This window comes from Manduca sexta, chromosome 18 (assembly GCF_014839805.1).
Source record: "Manduca sexta isolate Smith_Timp_Sample1 chromosome 18, JHU_Msex_v1.0, whole genome shotgun sequence".
NCBI lineage: Eukaryota > Metazoa > Arthropoda > Insecta > Lepidoptera > Sphingidae > Manduca > Manduca sexta.
Genome location: NC_051132.1, coordinates 3,890,009 through 3,915,050, shown reverse-complemented (window position 1 = coordinate 3,915,050; position 25,042 = coordinate 3,890,009). Strand labels below are relative to the sequence as shown.

The following is a 25,042-nucleotide window of genomic DNA, read 5'->3' as shown; positions in this document are numbered from 1 at the left end:
AATCTCAATCTCAATCTTCAATCTCGGAAATGAATCAATCAAAATAACTTATTTGTAAGCATACCAAAAACTATTACTCTGATTGATCCATTTTTGAGATAGATCGAAAAAAGCGATAGGGATCGTTTATTGGAAATGGCGGTTAGTCGTATAAAAGGGTATAAAATAAAAAACCTAACAATGTCTGCCAACGCGCACTGAACCATCTAATGGAACAAGCCCTAACCCTAGCCCTAGCCCTAACTCTTAGTAGTAGCGAAGGCCCGCGCCCAGCATTGGACAGTTTAAAATTCAGCACGGGCTTTATTTAAAAAACCTATGTACGTAAAAGATAATTAACAAACATAAATTGCGTTATCGGGTGTCGCGTGCGTCAGTGCGTTTGTATAGGCGCGCTTATCTCGACCTGGATGCAGTTAGAAGTAAACAATGCACATTAGACTGTCGGTCACAGGCTACGGCTTAGTGGTGACCGTTAGAGAGTCGCACGGCGATAGTGGCATTACAATATAACATATACGTATTAACAGTTATTAAAAAAACAGAAACACATCACGCATTTGTCTCCGAAGGACTATGCAGACGCGTAACCAGGGCACCCACTTTTCGACAAGTGTGTTCCGTCCCTATTGGAGGCGAGCCTATCGCCATATCGGTCACATATTCTAGACTCCGGGCTAATACTGAGCAGAAAAACCCAAATATCATTTTGCTCGACTCGAGATTCGAACCCAGGACCTCAGAGCGCTGCCGTACCGCGCATGCAGTACAACTACGCCACCTATACAGTCAGTAACAGTTAATAAAACAATATAAAAGAGTAATTAAATACTGTTCACAATACAATATAAATTTTAAGAAAAATCTACTACTTCTGTTATCGGAAAAGTTTGCTCAATGATTTATTGTGAAATGTATTTGAAGATTTGTCCTACTTTTACGCACAACTATTATACAACTTTTAAACTAAAAAATATACGGTTCCTGCAGAACTTTCCCTCTCAGGAAAAACTAACGCAAACTGAGTCACGAGTATAAAAAGACACAGTAATTACTGAAACAATTGACTGCTATCATTTATAATGATAAATATATTTTGTGAAAAATACGAACACATTTATTTAGTAAAATAGAACTCGTAAGAGCTGCCAACTTGTCACAAACTCGACAAAATGAATAAACTTTAGATAATCTAGCAGAATTAAGGCGCTTCCGCGTATTTCCCGGCGTGCAACGAAATAACTGAATGATACAATATATTACATTGAGAATCACAGAAGTAATTTAAAATTATTGGAATGAGAATTTCTGACACGGCTGTTTAACACATTTTTTTTACCTATTTTTTTTCTCGACGTATATATATTTTTTAAATAAACATTAACATATAGTATGGCAAAAACACATAGTACCTTGGATTACATAATTTTCGGTCTGCACCAGTGGCAAACAGTCCATACAACCCGATGCCTGCCGATTTCCCTTTCGTTATTTATGTAAAATCTAATTAGCATTTGAACTACTTGAAAATCACATTTATGCATATTATTATTACGAATATTACGTTGTATCGGGTTCCCCTTCAAAAAAATTCACCCTTCGCCATTGGTCTGCACACAGGCAAAAAAAAATATCTCAGCCATGCGATCTCAGCTAAATTAACTCAACTTAGTTTGCAAGCTGTTTTATATTATTGCAATAAGACCAATATATTATACTAACATTTTTTCTCAGATTTCTCAGCGATTAATACAATTTTAGTGTTCAAGCAACCGCTACAATGTTGCTCGTCACAAAACGAACAAGTTCAAAATAATCGCAAGTCACAGGTCAGCGAGAAAGAGCCGGAAACGACTCCGAAAGAGATTACCAAAATTGGATGCTTGGAAGAGAATTGGCGGCACATTTTTGTGAAAGCATTTCCTTGCCAAAACGCACTTAGATATTAATTTCATACCCCACTTATGTTTTTTGCAAAAATGCTACAATTCATGCAATAACAAGATTTGGGACTCCATCGGAGAGCATCCTTAAATAATATCTTGTCTTGCTATTCCGAGACACTGGAGCGATGTCAAGTAATTAACGCTTTACGTGGTCATTTAGACTTATCAACTTAAAAATTTGCTGTTAATCTTAAAAAATATAGCGAACAAATACCATAAAACATCAGAAATTTAAATTATTATAAAAGTTTTAGAATACTTGAAACATGACTTACCGCCTGGGGAAATTTTCAAACAATGGATCGTTACGAAATCTGTATGCATAAAGGAACAATACATTTCTCGAGCCTCCAAATCGAATCAATCGCGGTATCTAAATATTGCGTAACCTATTTAACGCACTAATTCAAATTTTTGAAATCCATATCTCTATGCACGTGCATTAACTAATTCATTCAAAGATATGATAAAATTTTCCAGGATAGAATTCCCGTAGTCATCTAAATCCGGACGGATCAACGCCGCGCCGCACAGTGGATCGAAAAGGCAATTTTAGTGACTTAGGAAATAATTTTGTTTTTCAATTTTTTTTTTCGCTAATCGCTAGATATTATTAGCGCTTACAATATTCATTCTTAGTCATTTTTTGATAAACCTTATAGTTTCGGCTAAAAAAAATATTTCATGTTTTTGATGTATGGAACGCACTATAAAAACCTACATTTCTGTGAAATCTTGAAAGGTCTTGCTTTGAAACTAGTTTTTACTTAATCCTAATCGGTTCTACTATACTTTTGCACTTCGAACGTCTGCATCGACCTGTCACTTCTCCAGTTATACGAGTTGAAAAAATTGTGAAAATATGTAAATTTGACACAAGATGGTAAGAAAAAATGCTATGGAAATCGCACAATCTGCGAGGTAATGATGAAGAAATGTACCAGTATGGATTATCGTCATTGCACGCCTGGATAAAATGCGTGGAGTGCCTACTCCACATATCTTATCGTTTGGAAATTAAGAAGTGGAGCTGCAGGGGTGACGATAAAAATGAAATCAAGAACAAAAAGATCGCAATACACCGAGCATTTAAAGAAGAATGCGGTTTATTAATTGATGTAGTAAAGCAAGGAACAGGCAGTACTAACGACGGTAATACTGCCCGAAGATTTTTTAAAAATAAAGCCACAACAGCGCGTATCTCTGGCATTAATGAGCAACTCATAGAAAATTTTTATGTGATTCTTCAAGCCATTGCATCTGGAGAGCGTGTTGATCATATTAAATTTTCTATATTCTGCAATGAAACCGCAGAACTATATGTTAAATTATATCCTTGGTATTATATGCCGTCCAGTGTACACAAATTATTAATGCATGGGGCTGATATAATTAAACATTTTGGGGCCATACCCATTGGGAAGCTGTCAAAAGAAGCCGCAGAAGCACGTAATAAAGACTTCCGAGATTATAGAGAAAACCATTCCCGGAAAATAAATAGGATAGCGACAAATGAGGACATCTTCCATAATCTTCTTTTGTCGTCTGATCCAAAGATCAGCCTTAGACCCCGCATGACAAAACAAAATGTATTGATACTCCCTCCAAAAGCCAAAGAATTTTATTAAAATAAAATATTAAAAAAATGGAACTTCTGCATTTGCCAACAGAACCAGAAGAGCTAGAATTTATTAATGTAGAGAGTAATTTAGAAAATTTACAAAATAGTAGTGGTAGTGAGTAGATCCCAAGGGCACACACTTCTGATTTTTCTAAAAAATTATGTGTGTATTCATTGTGAATTATCGCTTGCTTCAACGGTGAAGGAAAACATCGTGAGGAAACCTGCATACCTGAGAAGTTCTCTATAGGAATTTTGAAGGTGTGTGAAGTCTACCAACCCGCACTAGGCCAGCGTGGTGGACTAAGGCCTAATCCCTCTCAGTAGTAGAGGAGGCCCGTGCCCAGCAGTGGGACAGTATAAGTACAGGGCTGATGTGATGTGATGTGTTGAGTGAGTAGATGGGGATAATCCTTTTTTTAATTAAATTATTTGATGTAATTTTCGCCCAAATATTATTATAAGCTGTAATAATAATCAATTTATTACATAATTTTATTTAGTAAGTGTTAAATTTGCCTAAGATAATCGTAAAAAACGTTTTTAAAAAATATAAAATATATTATCATTTTTATCATTTTTTTCAACTTGTATAACTGGAAAAGTGGCAGGTCGATGCAGACGTTCGAAGTGCATAAGTATAGTAGAATAGACCAAAATTAATAAAAAAAAGGTTTCAAAGCAAGACCTTTCAGGATTCCGTAGAAATTTAGGTTTTTATAGTGCGTTCCATACATCAAAAAGAAGAAATATTTTTTTTAGCCGAAACTATGATGATTATCAAAAAATTACTAAGAATGAATATTGTAAGCGTTAATAATATCTAGCGATTAGCGTAAAAAAAAATTGATAAGCACAAAATTATTTCCTAAGTCACTAATATTGCCTTTTCGATCCACTGTGCGCCGGGTCGTAAGGCACGGTGACCCCAACATAACCGCCCGATCGCCCCCCATGAAGACTGGGTAGTCATAAGGCTCTTTGTCCGCGACAAAAAAAAAAGCAGACAGATACGGCAGGGGACTTTGTTTTATAATATTTTTTTAGAACTTTTTAAGAGGAACTATATCACCACATATGATTGTTGCGTAACTTTAACCGTTTACGCAGCTCGCGCAATAAAAGCTCTTAAAATGAATAAAAGTTTTTTTCAGTTGGACCCATTAGTTCCTGAGATTAGCGCGTTCAATCAAATAAACTTACCCCCTTATTCATAGACGTTTTGTATCTAACGACCGAGTAAGGCTGTGATAACAAGTCTGTTTCTCAGTGCTGACGGCATGGCAGTCTTCGCAGTGCGTAGACATAGGGCCATTGTGATTGGCTAATATTGAAATACAACAATAATAACCAATCACAACGGCCCTATGTCTATTTCTCGGTGCCGTTGGACACTGAGAAACAGGCTTGTTATCACAGCTTTACTCCGTCCTAAGATAAAAAACGTTTATGAATAAGGGGGTTAGTCTTCATCTTTACATAATAATATAGAGTATAGATTACGCCAATTCGAACAGAAAAAACGATTACGTCATAATTACTTTTTTTTCGTTTGTACAAAATTGTTAAGTTTGTAAACTACATTTATTTAGGAATTAAGTTTTATTCCCCGACAATTCCCCGATGACACACCATTCGCTGGTAATCATTTCTAAAATTACTTTCAAAAATCCATATAATGCGTGCGTGAAAAATTCATCAAGAATATCGCAATAAAACCGCATATAACCGCCAAAGCCGCCGTCTTATCACCGTAAGCGCCAGTGCAGAGCTATTTGCGAACAATTTAATTTTGGCCAGAGCGCAATAACCGGCCGCCCATTAGTCCGTTATTGATGCAGAACCCTGTGGAAAGCCGATATCGACTCCAAAATAAATATCCATGTAATGCACTAACGCACTTTGGGTAAACATTAATCTTACATACAGATTTACGACATGGTCTTAGCAACATGGGGGTGCCCATGGTGGATTATCAACACAGTATCTTGAATTCGTTTTCCCATGGGGTAAAATAAATATAAATATTTCTGTCCATATGTTGTAGGGGACTCTGAGACTTTGTGGTTTGTGATACCTTCGTCACATATTTTAGTAAGTATCATACTTATAGAATTTCTTGAAATACGAGGCTAACATTATTGCCACATCAAATTCATTCCACTACACATATTTATACAACAATTTCTATATTATATCGCCTACAACCAAACATTATATTCAATATTTGAATACGTGAACAAACTAATTCCATAAAGAATACGCATACAAAATTACTAACACTAAATACACACCCACAAAAGCCGCAACGACAAAATCTTGGATCTTCATAAAAACCGAACTAAACGAAAAATAAAAATCGCGCACAAGTCACAACTTTCATTCGGCGATGACATTCACGCCCACAGACACCCACGGACGCCCAAACTAGAAATTATTTGACAAACAGTATATACTACATACGGATATTAATATTATATAACTAAAAAGGTTTTGTGCCATGCACTATGGTGTACAGATCTCGTGTAATCTATTCCTAAATAACAAGCTATATTTATCTTAGGTTCAGATTTTCTTAAAACCAAATTAAATTTCAAGTTGAATTCAATAAAATACTACTTTCACCTTTATAATTATAAATTTTAGTTTCAATGCTTAGATTGTATTTAATTGAATACTCAACCTTTAAAAATAAGTTTATTAACAACCTCTATAAATAAATTAAATATTAAAATCAATTTATGTTTAAAATCTCTAGTCGAAAATTAGAAGTCGCGATTACCATCTTACTAAACTTATTATTGGAGGAACGAAAATAATAATTCAACCGTAACATCTCAACAAATTAACAGTCAAATTAACTTTGGATAAAATTAGCCGAGGTCACAAGATTAAACACAAATCAGACCTGATTTCTTTAAGACACTTTTCCTTAAAGAGCGTACGATTCATTGAATTATTTGTATCCAATGCTATTTCAATCGGTAACTAGCCACTAGCTTCTTTCATCCATTCTGTGTAATCAACATTTACTCTAAAAACTAGTAAGACTTGACGTGTTCTACAAATCGCGTACATCAGCTAAATGGTAAAGATTGTTTGCCAGACCGGCGAGCACTACAAACAACCTTACCACTAGGCAGCGAAATACATAATCTTTTATCTATTTTCCTATTTTAAAAAGCTAGTGCAATGTCACTACCTTCTAACTCATTACATACTTTAAGTGGCTACATACTGTTCAATATGCCATCCTCCTTATGAAATTCAGGCGAAGTACATAAATCTTAATAATAATATGGAGTTACATTATTATAAATTCATTAGGGCCTATGCGAACGAGGCTTTTTACACCGGAATCGAGTACATTAAAAAAAGCGCATATTTATAAAATGCACAATGTCTGACTGCATTGCGTTTACTACGCATTTTAGTTTCGTTTGAAACGCGTCATCTCGCTTAAACATCGTGTGCTCGGATCCTCACTCGTCTATTGTAGTCTGACATCACTCGCCCACAGGCGATAATATGATTAGGATTAACCATATTGAACGTTGTTTTTTTCTGAGCCTATGCATCACTTTCCCTTCCTACGCTAACAGATCACGTTTACAATAAATGCTTGATCAAACATAAATGTTGATCATTCTCGTTGCTATAAATCAAAGTTTTAGTTCGATTCCTTGTGTTGTGAATACTTTTGTGAAGTATTATGATAACAAGAATGTCTAGGACAATGAGGCGTTGAAAATGACACAGGTGTAGTACTATATATTTATATATAATACTATTGCTATATATTTTATTTTGTTATTATTAGCAAAATTAAGTATCAAAGAATGAAAACCTATTTTAATCTCAAGAAGTCTTAAATGAATTAATACGTCAATTAATTTGCATTTATCTAAGTTCTAATATAAAAATATATAAAAAATTAATATTCTATGAAGTTTTCATTTAAAACCGACCACACAATACAAGATGATACAAAAAATGCAACATTTGAACTCTTGAATCACAAACGAGTGTAATTAGATCACAATTCATTAGGTCTTATTGTCGTTCGCGGGGCGATCACGCTATATAATTTATTGTATGCACTCTTGACGCGCGCTTCATTTGTTTGAACTCTAGTGACACGCTTGTATTACTAGCTTTAGATTGAAGATAATGGCGCTGATAAAATATTTGACTTTTAACCTAACTATATCCAAACGCATTAAATAATGTAGTTTAAGTATATTAAGCAGTAATAGCCAACTTCAAAAACATTCTATTTAATGAGCAAATGATGATAAGTTAATTTTGCTACCCTTAAACTGTAAATTAATGTGTCCCAGTTTTATGCTATGCATACAATACCAGAAGTACAATAAGTATGACGGGCATAATTATATTAAGAAATAGAAGCAGAGTATATTCATAAACATCTCCAATACAAATTTAATACATTCCGTCATGCAACTAGTTTTTCCGTGTGTCAGTGTACTTCATTTTATTAGCGAAAAAATCACTTCAGCATAGATATAAATTATTCTCTTTAAATGTATATAAATAAACACAATGTCAAGTGTCAGTTGGTCAAGATCACAATCGGATAAACAATAAGCATTCGTTTTTAATGGATAATTTAATAACAAACATGTACAATTGATTTACAACCTTAACATATATTGATCTGTATTTAATGTTTACGTATCAAATTCTAGGCACACATAATTAGGCATTAGAATATCGTATTCCGTGCACATAAGTACATTCCGAGTACATGAGAACACCTTCGCATTATGCGTCATTGTTGATTATGACACGAGTTTTTTTCAAACTCGGCAAACAAGATATTCACCGATGTTAAGTAATAAGTATTGAAACGTCTTTAGGATGCTGAATATATTGAATAGATTGTGGAGGAAATGCAAGGGGGAAAGGCTGATAATATTCACCTTTGCCAATTATAGCTTAATTAAGTTGCATACGCCATACGTACAAGAAAGCTATATCTTTAAAATATAATTATCGGTGCCAAAACAGTAGAAGGTATTGTTAAGAAAGCCAACCGGAAATATAGTGCATATATTATTATCACGTAACGCATGACCTAAGCAAATAAAATTATGTTATTTGAATATTTAAACATTGTGCTAGCATATCGTTTGGGAATTTTGTTTTTAATATTGATAATAATATTACACTTTGTTTAGTATACATCAGTCAAGTACGAAGAGGTCTAACGTGCTGAGAGAATAGAGTACCGGACTCATTTTTGTTCTTTACTATTATCAAATATTTACGTTGTATAAATTATAACACAAAAGGAGTTATTAAAATCCGGTAAAAAATCAACAAGTTATAAGTCTGAATTTCGGTGGAAGGGGTAGTTAACAAGAAACAGAAAAGAGACAAAATATCCACATGTGACGTCATCGGGAATTACAACGCGTGCGAAAGAAAGAGATGAAGCGATATCCCCACATCATGCCCACCAGAGAGTCTACTTCGAAAAACGAAATCCGTAGTTTCGGATGACGGATCGTACATTTTGTTACTACGAAGTGTTACGGATCCGATGACGGATTCGACAACGGATCCGTAATCGGATTTTGACACTTATGACATTTTTACTTTCGTCGACCGCACTATGAAAACCCATTTGACATAAAATACATCGTTTCTTCGTTCGGATTTTAACGTCAATTTTACGAAAGCTCTAAGCCTTTCGTTTGGTACTCCAGAGGTTTTAAAATTGCTCAATAACTCCTGTGTGAAGAATTGTTGCAATAGGAAAGTGCTGGGCGAAGTTGGAAGCGTCTCTAACTGCGTAAAACCTTCGTAACATGGAATTTTTAAGAGCTTATAGGACTTTGCCACCCCTTTTTGAAACCATCTGCGAGGATATAGTTGTGTATAGTACACTAATTCCTCCAAAGAACATATACGGGGAATTGATACTACCACTAAGGTAAGCTACAGAAGAAATATTACTTTCTACCTTTCTCAAGAACCTAGCTGGTATTAGTATTGTAGTATTCTTAACGTCTAAATGATCTTGTTTTTGTTTTTTGATGCATTGTACTAAAATGTATATAATATTTTTCTAATTTCATATTTTGACTGCGCTACATTTTTATTCCAGGAGTTGTTAGGGAGCTGTGGAACTAAGTGTAGATGGGTCCATGGCCCAGCAAACAGTCTCTGAGTGCCTCAGGCAAGTGTCTGAGTCAGCCTCATATATTGACTAAATTTATAAAATTTCCACAAAACCGACAAGAAAGGACTCTTATTAAAGAACAGTGAGTAAATAAATATTAATCATTCTTAGAAAGTACCTAAGTATCATCCACATAGCATTAGCCTTTAATTTAAAATAAATTTAAACACTTTATTTACTTAGGTTAAACAAGCCATTAATATTTTCTCATTTTTCATAAATATGTAATTCCAGGCAAATGTATGTGGGTGCATTGACTGCACCCATATAACCATTAGAAAACTTATGAATTTTATGCCATCCTTTGTACAAAGTGCCTATGACTTTGAATTTATTAGACTTTAAACATAATATGTTTTCTTGTTTCAGAATCAAATAATTAAACAACTACTAACTCGCTAGAGCTGCCATAACCAACACTGCATCACGCATGGAAGATTAACTACCAAATATATGTTATCGGAAAATAAAACATTATTACAATCATTTTTATATTTGTTTTTTTTTTTTATTCATTTCTTTTAACTCTCTCCAGTACTTCTTTTTTTTTCAGTTCAGTCAATGCGAAGGACCCGATTAGAGGTCCGCCTGTGTCGCTAAGGTGCACTCGTCGTCGTACTCTCCTTGAAACTGTTAGGTGGAATCATAAGAAAAATGTTAATTATTTATTGTAAACATCCTAACACAGGGTACATAAATATATGGTTTCTTATTCCTGCTGGGATGAAAAATAATAAAATTCATAGAAAGATTGAATAAATTTTACCATAAAAACCATTGTGTATATCGATGGGCAAAACTAATGATTTCTTTAATAGATCAAACCAAAAATTTACTTGTTATTACACTAACTGCCTTTACAATGAAAAAGATAATTTGTTTAAAGCGAGTAAATAACATTTTAATTATAAACTTACCAATACAATCAATAATTTTACTTGTAAATTACAATTCCAATTTGTTGTGATTTTCGCCAAACAACTTGTCAATGTCCATCAATTGTCAAAAATTCTAATATTCCACAGATTAAAACATAATGCAATAAGACCGTAGATTGCATAATCAGTAAAAATATTTATTATTTTGTCATTAATAAACATTTAGAGTTATGAAATAATAGATAGATTGCAGAAAACCTAATTAGACATCCAATTTATATGTTTTTTTACAAGAATGCCATGATAGGTAAAAAATTACGGTTTTTGAAGATACACATCTCTAATCCGACACAATATTTTCATTCGAACGATTGTTTATGGTTCCGAAAGTAACGATGACGGATCCGAAGTAATTTGGTAGTAGGGTTAAATCCGAAGTTCGTCGTTTCTTCGTTTCGGAACGACGTTTCGATGTTCGTTTTTCGAAGTAGGGCCTCTGCACGTTACAATATTTTAAATATGAATTACTCGCTCATTTTTTAACCAATTTTTATGCTGTTTTCGCAGACGTGCTTCTTTTTCGTATTAAAAGCCATTACATATAGAATAATGTACAGAATCAAGCATAGGCCGGTCCCCTATTGAGTAAAATTGTTTTGTAAAGACATCGACAGACACGACGAATGAATCAGTTATCAGACAAACCCCAAAATTAAAACAGATTCATGAAGTTGTTTTTGAAATCTATTTTAAATCACTAACAAATTATTTGTTTATGAATTGAGGATTTTATTAACAAAATACTTTTCACTAACTCTTACTTTGCACGAATAATATTTATTTATATACCTAACGAGTACGCCCTAAAAGTGAATAGAGGTCAAAAAAATTCAGACTGCTCCACTTAAATCTGACCTGCGATGCAATCATTAAGAGCTACACGAATAAACGCAATAAATATTGAGCAAACCGCTCGCCTGATAGTAAACGACACGACCCTTAAACAGTAAAAACTAGCAACCCGCCACAGAGATACACGTAAGTGTGTCGCGTTCCGGGATCGGCCTGTGTATGCAGTCCAAAGAGGCCGGCATAATTGTGTCGACTGGCGAGTGGAGTATGGCCTCTCGTCAGTCGACTTTCTATATGGAGAGACCTTTGGATTACTCGAATATAGCGTTCACTTTGTCGTACCCGCACAAAACAAAAACAGTAACATGTAAGAAACTACCAATTCCTAACACAGAAATAACACAAAACATGATAGTCTTTTAACATCCTATATTATAAGACCAAATTACACATTCCGAAGTTTGGTTGAGTAATTTAAGTTAACGCAAACAAATCAGCCAGGCTCAAGGTCCGAACACCGATGACGGTTCATTTTATTTAACGTGCTAGTGAGGATTTTAGTGTTAAGAAATAAATAACTTGTATTCTCATCGGGTATTGTATTTTTTCTTTATAATTACGGGCAAAAAATTAAGAAACAATAACAATACGATTTTCTTTAACATTACGATTTTAACCCTCTCTTGAAAACTGAACACATAATCCATCTAAAGTCACCCTTATAAATATTATAATATCCAGTATGAAATGGCTTTGTATGGATATTATTTATCAAAACAATTCCTCATTTGTAAGCACGTTTAGTGATTAAGGCAGTTTCCACGCTGTAGTAACGTTTTTCATATTCATTCATAACCATTAACCAATGACTTTCATAAAGCATAATTCATAACCCACGCTGCTGTAGCCAGGACAAAAAAAATATTACGTTGAATAGGGGACCGTCCTGTGTTTGATTTTGTACATTATTTTATATGTAATGGTTAATAATACGAAAAAGAAACCCTCCTGCGAAAACTGCATTGAAATTGGTTAAAAAATGAGCCAGTAATTCATATTTCAAATATTACTATGTGCCGAAGTGGGCGCGAAGTGGGATTTCGCTTCATCTCTTTCTTTCGCACGCGTCGTAATGCCCGATGACGTCACACGTGGTTATTGCGCCTCTTTTCTGTTTCTTCTTACTTACCCCTTCTACCGAAATTGAAAGACTTATAACTTGTTGATTTTTTACCGGATTTAAATAATTCTTTCTGTGTTATAATTTATATAACGTAAATATTTGATAATAATAAAGAACAAAAATTAGTCCGGTCCCCTATTGGGCTTGTTTTATTATTTCTTTGGTTTTTCAAGCAATGCTCTTTATATAGTTCACCTAACAAATTGATATTATTAAAAATAAATTAAGCGTTTTGTAAAAAAAATCCTAATCAGAACACATTAATATTATATAGGATCAACACTTATAATGCGTAACCGAGTTTATTTGATTTTATCATCATTCGTACATTTAACTATTCATACAATTCAGAACGACATATCGCTGGATTACTAATTAATATAAGATTTCTATTTCATCTTGTCTTTTTCAGCAAAAAAAAAATAATAATCCCGAATCATGAATAAGGTGGAACCCATTTATTTATTGTCTTTTCTAATTTTGACTAACATAAAAATTTTATCATATCTTTCTAACATAAGTAAAAAATAACATAGGAACTTGTAATAGCGAGCCAGCGATATGCAAATAAATATACAATGACAGATATATGATCGTCCGTTTATAATAGATCGATGATGATGTAAGTTTGGTAGCTGTTCCGCGAAGACACGCAAGCGATCGATACATGCCAAGATAAGATCGAGGCTAGAACGACCTAAACCTTAAACTGGTGGGACGATGGTAGCTATAAAGTTTCTACAGACGATGTTTTAGGACCAGATTTATAGCTTCCATAACATAACCTTCGTGAAAAGTTTTATATGAAAAGATAAAAATAGGTATCTAGTATAAAAAACTATAAAGTAATTTGAAATAAAATCGTTAAAATTTCTCGTGGCTTTGAAAGCAAATCGCTAAAATTACTCGTTTCCGCTCCGTTCCGGTAGGAATTGTTTTGGAAGAGCGCATACGAATAGAAACATGGAGATAGAACAAAACAGAAGTCCAAGAACAATTAGGTTGTCACAAATTCTCATGTCTTCTTCACTCCGCTTGGGTGAAACACAGCGTTATCCCAATATTTGAAGGATTTACATGTTTGAAGGTCACGATAAAGTTTCGGTTTGTTAGTTCACGACCGGTTGTTTGCCTTACGCCTACACTTCTATAAAATTGCTGTTACTATGCGTTCACATAGTTTAAGCTACCAGTGTTCGTGTAAAAGTCGTTTGATCAATTACATCAATTCACTCACCACTCGATTATTGACCTAGCCCTACCCACATGAGAATTGAAGGTCGATTGATCGGTGTTAAAACTTGGTTAATTAAAAAAAATACTAGGTAGGAACACTTACAATACATCATAACATATGTTTAGTCACGGATATTTAATTAAGAGCACTAATAATATGTTTTTTTAAAACTTAAATATCACCAAAAGCAGAAATAAAAACTAATTACTGAAATGATAAATATTAAATAAAGAACTCAATAATTATTCAGTATAGTTAGAGGTCTTGGAACCATAATAAATCAGAAGAACAGCATCATAGTTCGTTGTTAAATTAAACAGCCGCGTTGCATAATGAATAGTGGCTTTCAAGCGCGGTGTCGGAAACGGCAACCGAAAAATGGTACTGCACGAAAGAAATATGTACCACACAAATTCTCTCATGAATTTAAATAAAAATCGTGCCACTAATGACCACACAAGTTAATAAAGTTTAAATCGTTTATAATGTTTTTGCTGAAACAGCAAAGAAACCTCATAAATGAATTTGTTTAAAAAGCATTAAATAAAATTTCATTCCATTAGCTGTACGACGTATCTTATTTAATTTTAAATAATTTTCAGGGTTAAATTATAAAAAATATATTTTTTTACGTCCGTGCCCAACTTCAACCTGCCTACACTCTTTTGGGTTTTTTTTACTAAGGTTGCACTCCCGCTCACCCACGAGTACTATTAAATCGTACTGTATATACGTCTCAAAATTACCTTTTATAGGTAAAAAAGTACTGTTCTCTTTGCAGCAGATTGCCTGCACCACTAATATTGCTAAATTCTAAAGGCTAAAGCCTATTATCATTAGATAGTCCACCTCCTTGTTTGCCTACTAACGGCCAATTCTTAAGTAACAATAAAAGTTACTGAAGAACATCATTCTTATCATCATCAGCCACATGTCGCCTTACGCCTCCCTTAAAGATTTCCAGACGGATCTGTCATAAGCTGCTTGCTTTCACCATTTTCCTGTGGCCTTTTATCAAGTACTCTCTCCACGTTGCATGGTGAAGGTCTAACGCTGCACTTACCAGTACGTGATCTCCACTTGAGAACTTTTCTCTCCATCTGCCGTTACTGTTACTCTTGCCTAAGTTATGAGTTAAGTTCTTATGGACTTTACTTTAGCCGTTATTTTCTCATAAACTAACTGTAAGGAAGAAAACAAGGTGTTCCAATAAATGTACTCACGTCCTGTCCTCTGCCCTGGCATGATGACACCGCCCCTCTGGTCCGGCCGCAGGAGGCTCTCCGCCTCCGCGCCCACTTGATGCGTCATCTCCATGGCTCACAGGGTCACCACCGATATCATAAAACTGATACGGGCATCTGTATGGCAATCGGCTGGCACGATCTGGAGAAGAAGATAAATTGTTATAATCAAGCTGATATTTATCAAATGTTGGATGCGATAACTTTTTTTTAAGTACATTAATAGAAACAATTTAATATCAAAAAATATTTTTAATTAGTTAATGATTTTTAGGTTCATACATTTAATAAAGTAGCAGAACCCGATGTCTTTACATGGAAAGAAAAGTTATAAAAAAGAGCGGTGACTAAAGCGATCCCTGAAACTACTGAGAGGAATTTCATGTAATTGTCAAAGATAGAAATAGTAAAATTGGAAAAAAATATGGGTCTTGTTGCGGTAAAATCGGATATAGGAAAAGTTAGTTATTTTAAGATATTTACAATTTACTTTGATACATAATATCTGAACGGTGTCTACTCCAGAGAACATTTAAAATCTATATGTGTAAAAAATCTGGCAGTCTATCAATACGAGAATGTTATGATGCATACACGGTTACATGGTGCTATTTATTTAGGACCGGCCTGATGCCAGCCTGACTGATAATCTATTTAACAGCTTTTCTAAAATAAGGTGTTGGTAAAGAAATAACAAATTCAAAAGGCGTTTTGTGTAGTGTCCGACGATCCTAAGCCACCTATCCCATTGAAATGAACGAAAAGCAAGTAGAGTAAGAAACTAAAAACGAGTTAGCGAGTGTATAGTGCCACGAAAAATTAGTAGAGCCAGAAACTAGGAGCGAGTTGGTGTATAGTGCCGATAGTCTCATCACTCGAATTATAACGAGTGTGCAAGTGCGACGGGCACTGTAGTAGGGTATAACCGCTGAGAGTACCAGTGAGTGGTGATTATCTTTGATAGCTCATGTCACTGTGACCAACTAGTGGAGAGCTACAATGTATGTCTTTTATTTATCTATAGGTATGTACATCTACTTTACGCTTTTCAAGCAAGAACATAATCGGTAATACGTCGCTCCCTCGGTGGCGGTAAGTGCCTCATGATAACATGACACTGACCTGCAAATTGTTTCGACAACATGTGCGTTACTTATATATTGCCAACATACACGGCTGCATGTTGAGCAATACATGATTAGGCGAATTTTGACTTACAAGTTGCTGGTGGTAGGATATATTTTATATCCGCCCGAATAGTGACCACCGTACACAAGCTGTTAAAACCCGCAATAGTGGCGTACGTAAGTATATCGCATCCCGGGATAAGCCTGTATATATCCGGTTCCAACAGGCCGACATAATTGTGTCGACTGCCGAGGGATAATCTTCTCTGGTCAGTCGACATGTTATTAAACTCCACTCCACCATCAGGTGCAGTTGGGCCACCACTATAGCGTGCACGTATAAAAAAATAATATTTTCAGTATTATTATAAACGTTACTATTCCTTCATTATGTTCATTCTTATCAACAAAACACGACGATAACTTTTTTGGTGCATTTTCTTATCGAAAATATAAATACCTACTAACCTTTCGTATCGCTAGCTGCGTAAAAACTGCTTTAAAATATGGTCTTGACATTTCGACTCCGATAAAGATGTTAATGTGTCGTTGATAATATATAGAAAATTGAACATCTTTTATTTTGTCGCAACAACTCGAATATCTACTGGAATCTGACGTGTGAGTACTTATTAGTTGTATATCATTACATACTGTTGTAAAACATAAATCCTTTTGAAACGGCAATAAATGGATGAAAAATTTATATCGGACAGTTTAATATCTCATAAAAGAACAAGAAATATTATTCGAGATTATTTATACATTCAAATGAAACCTACGCGCTTTATTAAAAACCTGGCTTTTGTTGAGTCGTGGATTTCAACAAGATTCAAAAATTAATAAAAGCAGTTTAGTATATATTAAAATTGCGAAAGTAACTATGTAATACCTACTTTCACAGCTGAACTACTAAACAGATTTCGATGAAACTTAGTATGAATATAGTTTGATACACTGAGAGGGACCTACGCTACTTTTTTTTATCCCGGGAAAATATATAGCGGAACTATAATCCCGGAAAACTTTTTCACGTTTGCGGGCCGCGAGCAATACCTCTTAAATATACGCTATTAACAATAGCTACAACAATAAAAAAAAAGACTCAATAAACGTGCAGCTATTAAAGTTTCCAAGAGAATTGACTCTTTTATTTTCAAACGACCACTAAACGAAAGTCACCATAAAAAGATAGCAAAGAATGCCAAAAGCTACATCCAGTCAAACAGGTTATGACGTCACTGCGAGACTCCAATCCCTTATTCGGAGTATTGGACGCAATCGTTGCGTGGGCCGCACTTCCTAAGCAACCTCTATATTGGGATACAGTTTATAGACCTCATTAATAACATATTTTTGTATTATTTAATGGTATTTATAACTAATAAATATAACGATAAATAATATAATAAATCATATGGACTGAAACTTGGACAATTCGAAATTCGATAGCTCAGTATCGTTTGGAACTTAATAATTAAGTAATAAAATTATAGTTGAAGTTTACAAACCTCTTAACGCTCACGATCTGCGCAATTGTGAGAATTAGATATTAACAATAAACTTTAACTTAATTTTGTATACTGTTCTTATATAATAAACAATTATTATAACTGAACAACCGAGCTTTCATAATATAATTTACTAAGTAACAAGATAACTAACTAGGTAACCAGCACATTTTTACGCAATATCAACAACGTCACGTTATCAATTTGTTTATAAATATGCGATAATGCATCCATTACAAAGAAAATTCCAACTCAAAAAAAGTGTAGAAGAAAATTGTACTCTTAGCACATATATTTAGAGTTGTAGACTAAGGAAGGAGAGTTGCGAGCTCTCGCAGACGTAAGCCAAGCGGTTTTATTTAATGCTCCGTTTGCACTGCCTAGTCAAATTAAAAAGTTGAGGGGACGTCGTTGCTAATTCCGTGCGATCCGTGTTAGAAATACACGGCAAGGCGTTATGGTGTTTGTAAATCTTCCAACAAAATATGCTATGAAAATTACAAGTGTGATCATTTAAATATTTTTGCCGTTCAAGCAGCAGAAATTATGACATCTCGTATAAAATTAATAAAACACTATTTAAACCGTGTACAATGTATATTTTGAATACTAGATACGAATAGAAAGTGAAACTCGGGTCTCACGGCTGAAAAAATATTTGCTTAACCCAGAAATACAGCCAATGTGCTACGTTACGATGAGATAGTATTATGTAATTGATATCAAAGCGTTATTGGGCACCCAAAACCCAAGGGAGATTTGGATTCAAACTGGTTTCAAATAATTTACATAAGAAACAAGACGTTTTGCCTTAAACGCAGTCGGGATTTCACTGGGACTAACAACGCGACGTGACTTCGATTAAGGCTAAATCCATATAGTACGTACAGAATTGTCATTTTTCGCTTGTACCTTTACAAAAAAGCAAAACTATCAAATACTATTAAACTACTGCCGATATCCGAAGAAACGTCTAAAACAAACAATTCGTTTTTAACTAATTTTAGGAATGAACTAACTCGAAATTATTCAAAGATCGCGCTAAATGTCAACCATTTGCTCCGAACTATAACAGTTAAACAGAATCCGCATTGCAACGTAAAGTATTTGACCGAAAAACAATCCAGGCCTCGACACACTGAGATGCAACGAGACAGCCTATTCGTTGACGTCCCGCTTCCCTAGGCTCACAGACAGCGCTTGGTATTTAGACGACCATTGAACAGCTTTTCCCGTCTTAACAAGTATTCTCCTTTCTTTAAGCGAATTGGGTCTCGCCAACTAGTTTTTCAACAAGCCACGTGTTGACTTCTCAATACTTTTTATCTTGGTTGAGTTGAGATGGTTGTTGACTTTTGGCTTGGGTACGTTCTCTAATACCTAATCTATGGTGTTGAATGTCTTTTGATTCACGTTAAGTGTGGAGTTGCTTTTGAAGTATATTTGTAACAGTTCTTTCGGCTCTTCATTTATTTTTATGGTCGAACATTTACGCATTTGTAGTAATTTACAATAGGGTAAAAAGGTTAGAGGAAGCAAACTTAAATGTAATTACAAGATGTATGTAATGTAACTTAGCTAAAATTATGGCATTTTTTTGGAAAATTGAAATTATTTTAGACCATCATCATTGAAACATAATGCCATACAAAACAATATGTGTTTCTAATTATAATTTACGGACAAAAGTCAGAATATAATTAATTAAAACACTATAAGGCAAATCGAACACGTAAAAACCCTTATTTTTAATAAATACCTAAACATGCAAATGTGATGAAGAGTTCAACCGCATTTACGTGTTGCTTCCTGCTATATCTTGACCTAAAATATATCGGTCCGTAAGTGACTGACCTCATAACGGACACTTGATCCATCAATATTCATGCACAAGCCCTTAACATACATTCATTCATTGTATTACATCTGGGTACCCACACTTCCTTTGTCAACGCCAAAGATTTGAAGAGATCGATATTATAACGGTTGCAAAATGTAAAACGAATGTGTTATAAACATTAACAAATACAGCTAATGAAATCTTTTTATACAGAACAGTAATTTTATTCACAAATTGATTATATTTAAAGATTTTTCCGCAATTTGGACCATAGTACAACAAGGGCTACAAATTATGCTGCAAACAACAATTTGATGTCGGCAAATTGCATAGTTTGTCATTTTACAAACAACGAGGTTTATTTATATTCATTGATTGTTTATACCTATGTGAAATGTTCAAGGCGAATTAAAGGAAACGTGCTGACAAACATTTTATACATCCTTTTTACTAGAAGCCCGAGCACAGCACGAATGTTAATTTATTTCAACCCAACACGCAAGATATCAGAAAAAAAGTAAATCATATTAAATATTGATTCATGATTTTCTTTATAAATATAACAATAGTAATATTTGTTCTGTCTAGACTGTCGTAATGTGGAAGCGAGTACCAACTACAGAGGCTTAAGAATACAAACCCAATGACCTGATAGCTGCTGTAGATAAATATTTGAAGTGTTATCACACCGCTACTATAGCTGGCGACAACATAATCTCTGTGGGATTTTTGTAATACAAGGCACGTGCGGTAAAATGCGGCTTACGCATTGCGTACTTACACAGCAATGAACTTTGTACAAATTCTTTTTGGCGTTATTTAAATTTTCACACTTTCCGTGAATAATAATGAACAATAAATTATAAATGTGAAAATATATTATGCAATACATTTTCTCCTTAATTGAACAAATAACCAAATATAATTTATTTTCCACATTTAAAAATAAAGGTACTAACTTCTGGGTAGGTACTAGTTTAAGTTTCTTATTTTTCTAAATATTATTCAAATCACGTGAATAAATTATGACTAGCTGTTTACGGAGGTATTGATAATTAACCCCTGAAATACAAAAGATGGTTTATAATAATGACACGTGCCTAAAACGGAACCCATTTCACATTACGCCGTTTTCACGCGATAAGATCGCAACTTTGAATATTTTAGCTGTTTAAAAGTATTGTATTTGGTCAATACTTCCGTGTCGTGAGGCGAATAAACATATCGGTTGCAAGAAATTAGTACAATGAACATCTAATCGACGATATGCATATAACAACGAAGTAACACAGAACATAATTTGTGCAGGGCTGATACGCATATTATATTTTAGAGGTCTATAATATTTGTACACTTATCATAAAAACTATAGTTTATTACTTTTTTTAATTTAAACGTAATATAATAATCTCTTAGAAAATTTTATTGGACGAACTATTCACGCGCAGGAGTTACTAGTATTATTATGGAGGTAATTGGTAAGCTTACGAGTTCGTGAAGAGATAATCAATAGAATAATAATAAATTGATTCTATTCAATCCTCCCACTAGAAAGAGGATAAAAAGCTATATGCCCCTGTGTAATAATAAAATGAATTCTTTTTTTAATACCTTAATTTTACGAATTACAAAAGGAGCAAGCAAATCGAAAAGGCTACTTACTGATAATCTGGTTGTAACTTGTACCTAATTGCTGTTTCACAGTTCAGTAGGTGCTATTATGTTCCCACCCGCCTTATCAACAATTAAGTTGTTAACATGAATTTATCGTCTTAAAAGCTTATTAAAATACAAGCTCGTATTTAATCATCGGGAATTATCTTGGCTAAGATAAAAATTGATCTTGCACAAATACATTTTAATTACTTTACATATATATCTGTTGCTAGCGGTATCTGGAATTTTTTAATAGATTAACATAAGAACTTTGAAGTGCCAATACGAGTTTGTATTGCGCTATAGTATGAGATAGCGGCTTTTTTGATTTTAGAATCACTAGGCCGTACTTAACCGGGTGTTATGACCGAAATCAATAAAACATCTTCAGATCCATATTAAGTATCAACCAATCAAAATAATCTGTAAGCATGTCTACAAATGTCGACAAGCATTATGCTGGTATAAAATTTTATTATTGATTCGAAAATAGTGATTGGGGTTATTTATTTAAATAAATAAATCTAAGTTTGTACGAAACTAACCATGTCGACAAACGACTGTTATGAAGCCACGTTTCTCATTTTTCGATGCGCGAGAATTTTCGACCAAGATTTCTCTATTAGATTTTTTCCGTCACGACTTAAGCCATAATCTCAAGAAATCTTAGTAGTAACCGACATGGCGTGACTGAAACCTGGTCACCGGTGAAAATCGAGGCTGGTGTTGAGAAAAACGCGCCCACGCGCTTAGGGTAGTTTTACTTTGAAATATAATGATTGAAAACGCACATAATTAATTTTATTCGATTTGCCTTCTGTATTTCCAATAACTGTACTTCAACTTAAAAATACCTATGTGTTATTTCAACTGAATATCGACAACTACCTAAAATTTATAACACGATTATTGATTTTATAAAAATGGAAACATTACGCGAATGATAACGCATGAAGGAGCCTTGGTCTCATTAAAATGCTATAATTTCATATTTATTATGTCCTGTGATATCACTATCATTGTACGATTAAACGCAATCGACGTAGGTATCAGAAAATTTTAAAAATCCTACTAAATTGGTAAATGCGAAAATTAAAAATTTTTGGCACACAGACAAAATGGGCGTCTTTTTATAAATATATTAGTCACTTAAAACTTTCTTCTGACGAGAGAGAGAGACGAGAGCAAAGACTAGTTGTAAACAATGCAGTGTTGATTGAATTATCCCAATTGTCCGCTGAGCCGGCGTGGCGCGATGATCGCACTACACAATGTGTGTTTACACTCTGGTTTTTATGTCTTACTTCCTCTATGGTACAAAGGGATGGGCAGAAAATAGACATAGCTCATTAGCAAGCATGGAGATATGGCATGCCATATTCAAAGTTGTAGTGAAACCATTAAGTATTTATATTTGACTATGATATAAATATTATGTAGTTTATGAAAGATAAAGTTGAAATATTTGAACTATACTGGGAAAAGATTCTGGCAGCCTAAGCCTAAGAATCTACTGGCAAAATACAACACTAATTTGACACTGAAATAGATTATGAATGGATTATTGTAAATCAAAAAATTGTTTTTACGTTATGTCTTTACTTTATATGTGATAAAATACAATTTCGACTTATACAAAAATAGTAAATAAATATACCAACATTATATTGTAGTTGACTAAAAAGATACAATTGACCCAAACGGACAATTCCTATTATTCATATTTACAAAGTGTAAAATGTTTAATCTGTACAGTGTACAAAGAAAGCTGTTGATATATTGTGAGTCATTAGTCACTCTTTGTATGGGCACAAAGACCAGGATGTGCAGCTGACTGCAACACCAAATGATAAAACATTGAAAATAATGAAGGGTTACTTTCGCTGTGTTTTATGCATCCTCACACTTACTGATTTTTTGTAACAATATTTTAAATAAAATGAATAATTCTATATTTAAAATGCTAAATAGCATTTAATTATAGAAAATAGATAAATGTTTCTTTAAATAATATAAATTTTACAACCCTGAGCAAATTTTTTGTTTGTTTTGTACATAAAACAGATTACAATTATTGTTATAAAAATATACATAAAATTATAAAGTTTTAATCTAGACTGGATTCCAAAAATATGTGAACACAGAAAACTAAAATAAGTTAAGACGCTTAATTTATACAAAATAAAGTGAGTTTAATTAAATTATAGTTACCATATACAAGGTACAGACTACAAAATAAGCAAATCCACAACGATTACAGTGAATTAAGAGACATTTAAATTAGACACATGAAATGTGCAACAGAGTTAATAGCTGTCAGCATTTGTGTTTATGAATGGGGTCCAACAATGGTAAGGCATAAAAGATTTAATTTATAAAACAGGGATTCTTTGGCGACTTCAAACACAATTTGTATATTCCGAGCGGTATCTACGCAAGATAACGGTACGTACGTAATACCTTCATACATTCCGAAAAAGAATACGCAATCGGATTACTATATTGTAAAGTAATTATAGGAAATCTCTATACATAACATGTATTAGGTATCTCCTATACAAAGCAACTAATAAACATGTTCATATTGTTTTTGAATAAATTACGATTGACTTAAATATATAAAAATAACTAAACAATCGACAAGAACTTGATAAAATATATGGATTTCTCAATGAAAATCATATTACTTTGAATGCTATGATCTTATTTCTTATTGTATTTACTCCATTTTTGAAGTAACTACCAAAGTACACCTTTAAAATTTACTTTTCATATGTATAATATAAGAAACAAATATTATTGCGGTAATAACACGAACCTTCAAATATACTTACTTACTTACTACCTTCTATTTTCTCTGTACTCGTATCGAGATATTCTTAATTTAAACTAATAAAAAATAGTATTTCGTTTTTGTTTATTTACTATACCTACCCTATAAAAAAAAAGTAGCGATAGTGAAAAATACCTCTAATTTCCCTGTGATTTTAAACGTGCTCCACTGAGCGCGTGGTCGGTGTGATAAACATTATAATATTAAGACTTACCAAATCATAACCAGTTGTCACAGCAAATGTGAATTTCGTACTAAAATCCAATAAGTTTTTAAGGAAACTAAACTTTTTTATTCATAATAACTGCATTACAGTAAAAACCAAACACGTGCCGCACGACCGCCCCGTTTGCGTCGTTCATTGCACTTAATTTGGGGTTGTCATACACAAAAAGTGAAATTAAATAAATAACGATTTCTTGCATATTGCGTTAGAATGAAATAAATAATTATTACTTTAATTTAGAGTGAAAATCGATTCGAATCGATGAAGATTTTTTATTATTAAATATCAGAGAAGTATAATAATTAACGTATTTAATATTTATACATTTTGTACGTACCTATACAATGTAATTAGATTTTATTAGGAAAGCAACAATGTGAACTTGATAATTTTTTAGAGATGGGGAAATAGTATTATAATATTATCAATCTATCGTTTTGTTATCGACTATCGACTTTGATTCTTAACCGCTTTACTTACTTAATGAACCATATTCATGTTTGAAACAAGTAAGGTGGCGTAATCGGCTTTAGACTAAGAACTAAGCAATGTTCCTTATGTCAATCTCGTAAAGCTATTATTTTCTACATGTTTGTAGACTGCAAAAAATGCAATCAAAACTTAGTTATATGTGTAATTTTCAGTTGTGAGAGCTAAACTAGACCCAGAAAATAATTAAG

General features: G+C 33.5%; 1 protein-coding gene and 1 long non-coding RNA gene across 3 annotated transcripts in view; one reads left to right on the top strand and one right to left on the bottom strand.

Annotated features, from left to right (window-relative positions):
- Positions 1-24,526, bottom strand: part of LOC115442823 (equilibrative nucleoside transporter 2) — a 40,825-nt gene extending 16,299 nt beyond the window's left edge. Inside the window, exons 1-2 of the mRNA XM_030167992.2 lie at positions 24,351-24,526; positions 15,149-15,311 (exon numbers count right to left, since the gene is read on the bottom strand). Coding sequence (XP_030023852.1) covers positions 15,149-15,242 — 94 coding nt within the window. The 5' untranslated portion in view covers positions 15,243-15,311; positions 24,351-24,526. The remainder of the gene's footprint in view (positions 1-15,148; positions 15,312-24,350) is intronic.
- Positions 9,192-10,267, top strand: LOC119189665. 2 transcript variants are annotated; one of them, XR_005112524.1, is made up of 3 exons: positions 9,199-9,526; positions 9,701-9,857; positions 10,145-10,267. It is a non-coding gene; the product is annotated as an uncharacterized LOC119189665 (long non-coding RNA). The 2 variants fall into 2 exon arrangements; XR_005112523.1 differs by having other exon boundaries at positions 9,192-9,857.
- Positions 24,527-25,042: the final 516 nt, after the last annotated feature.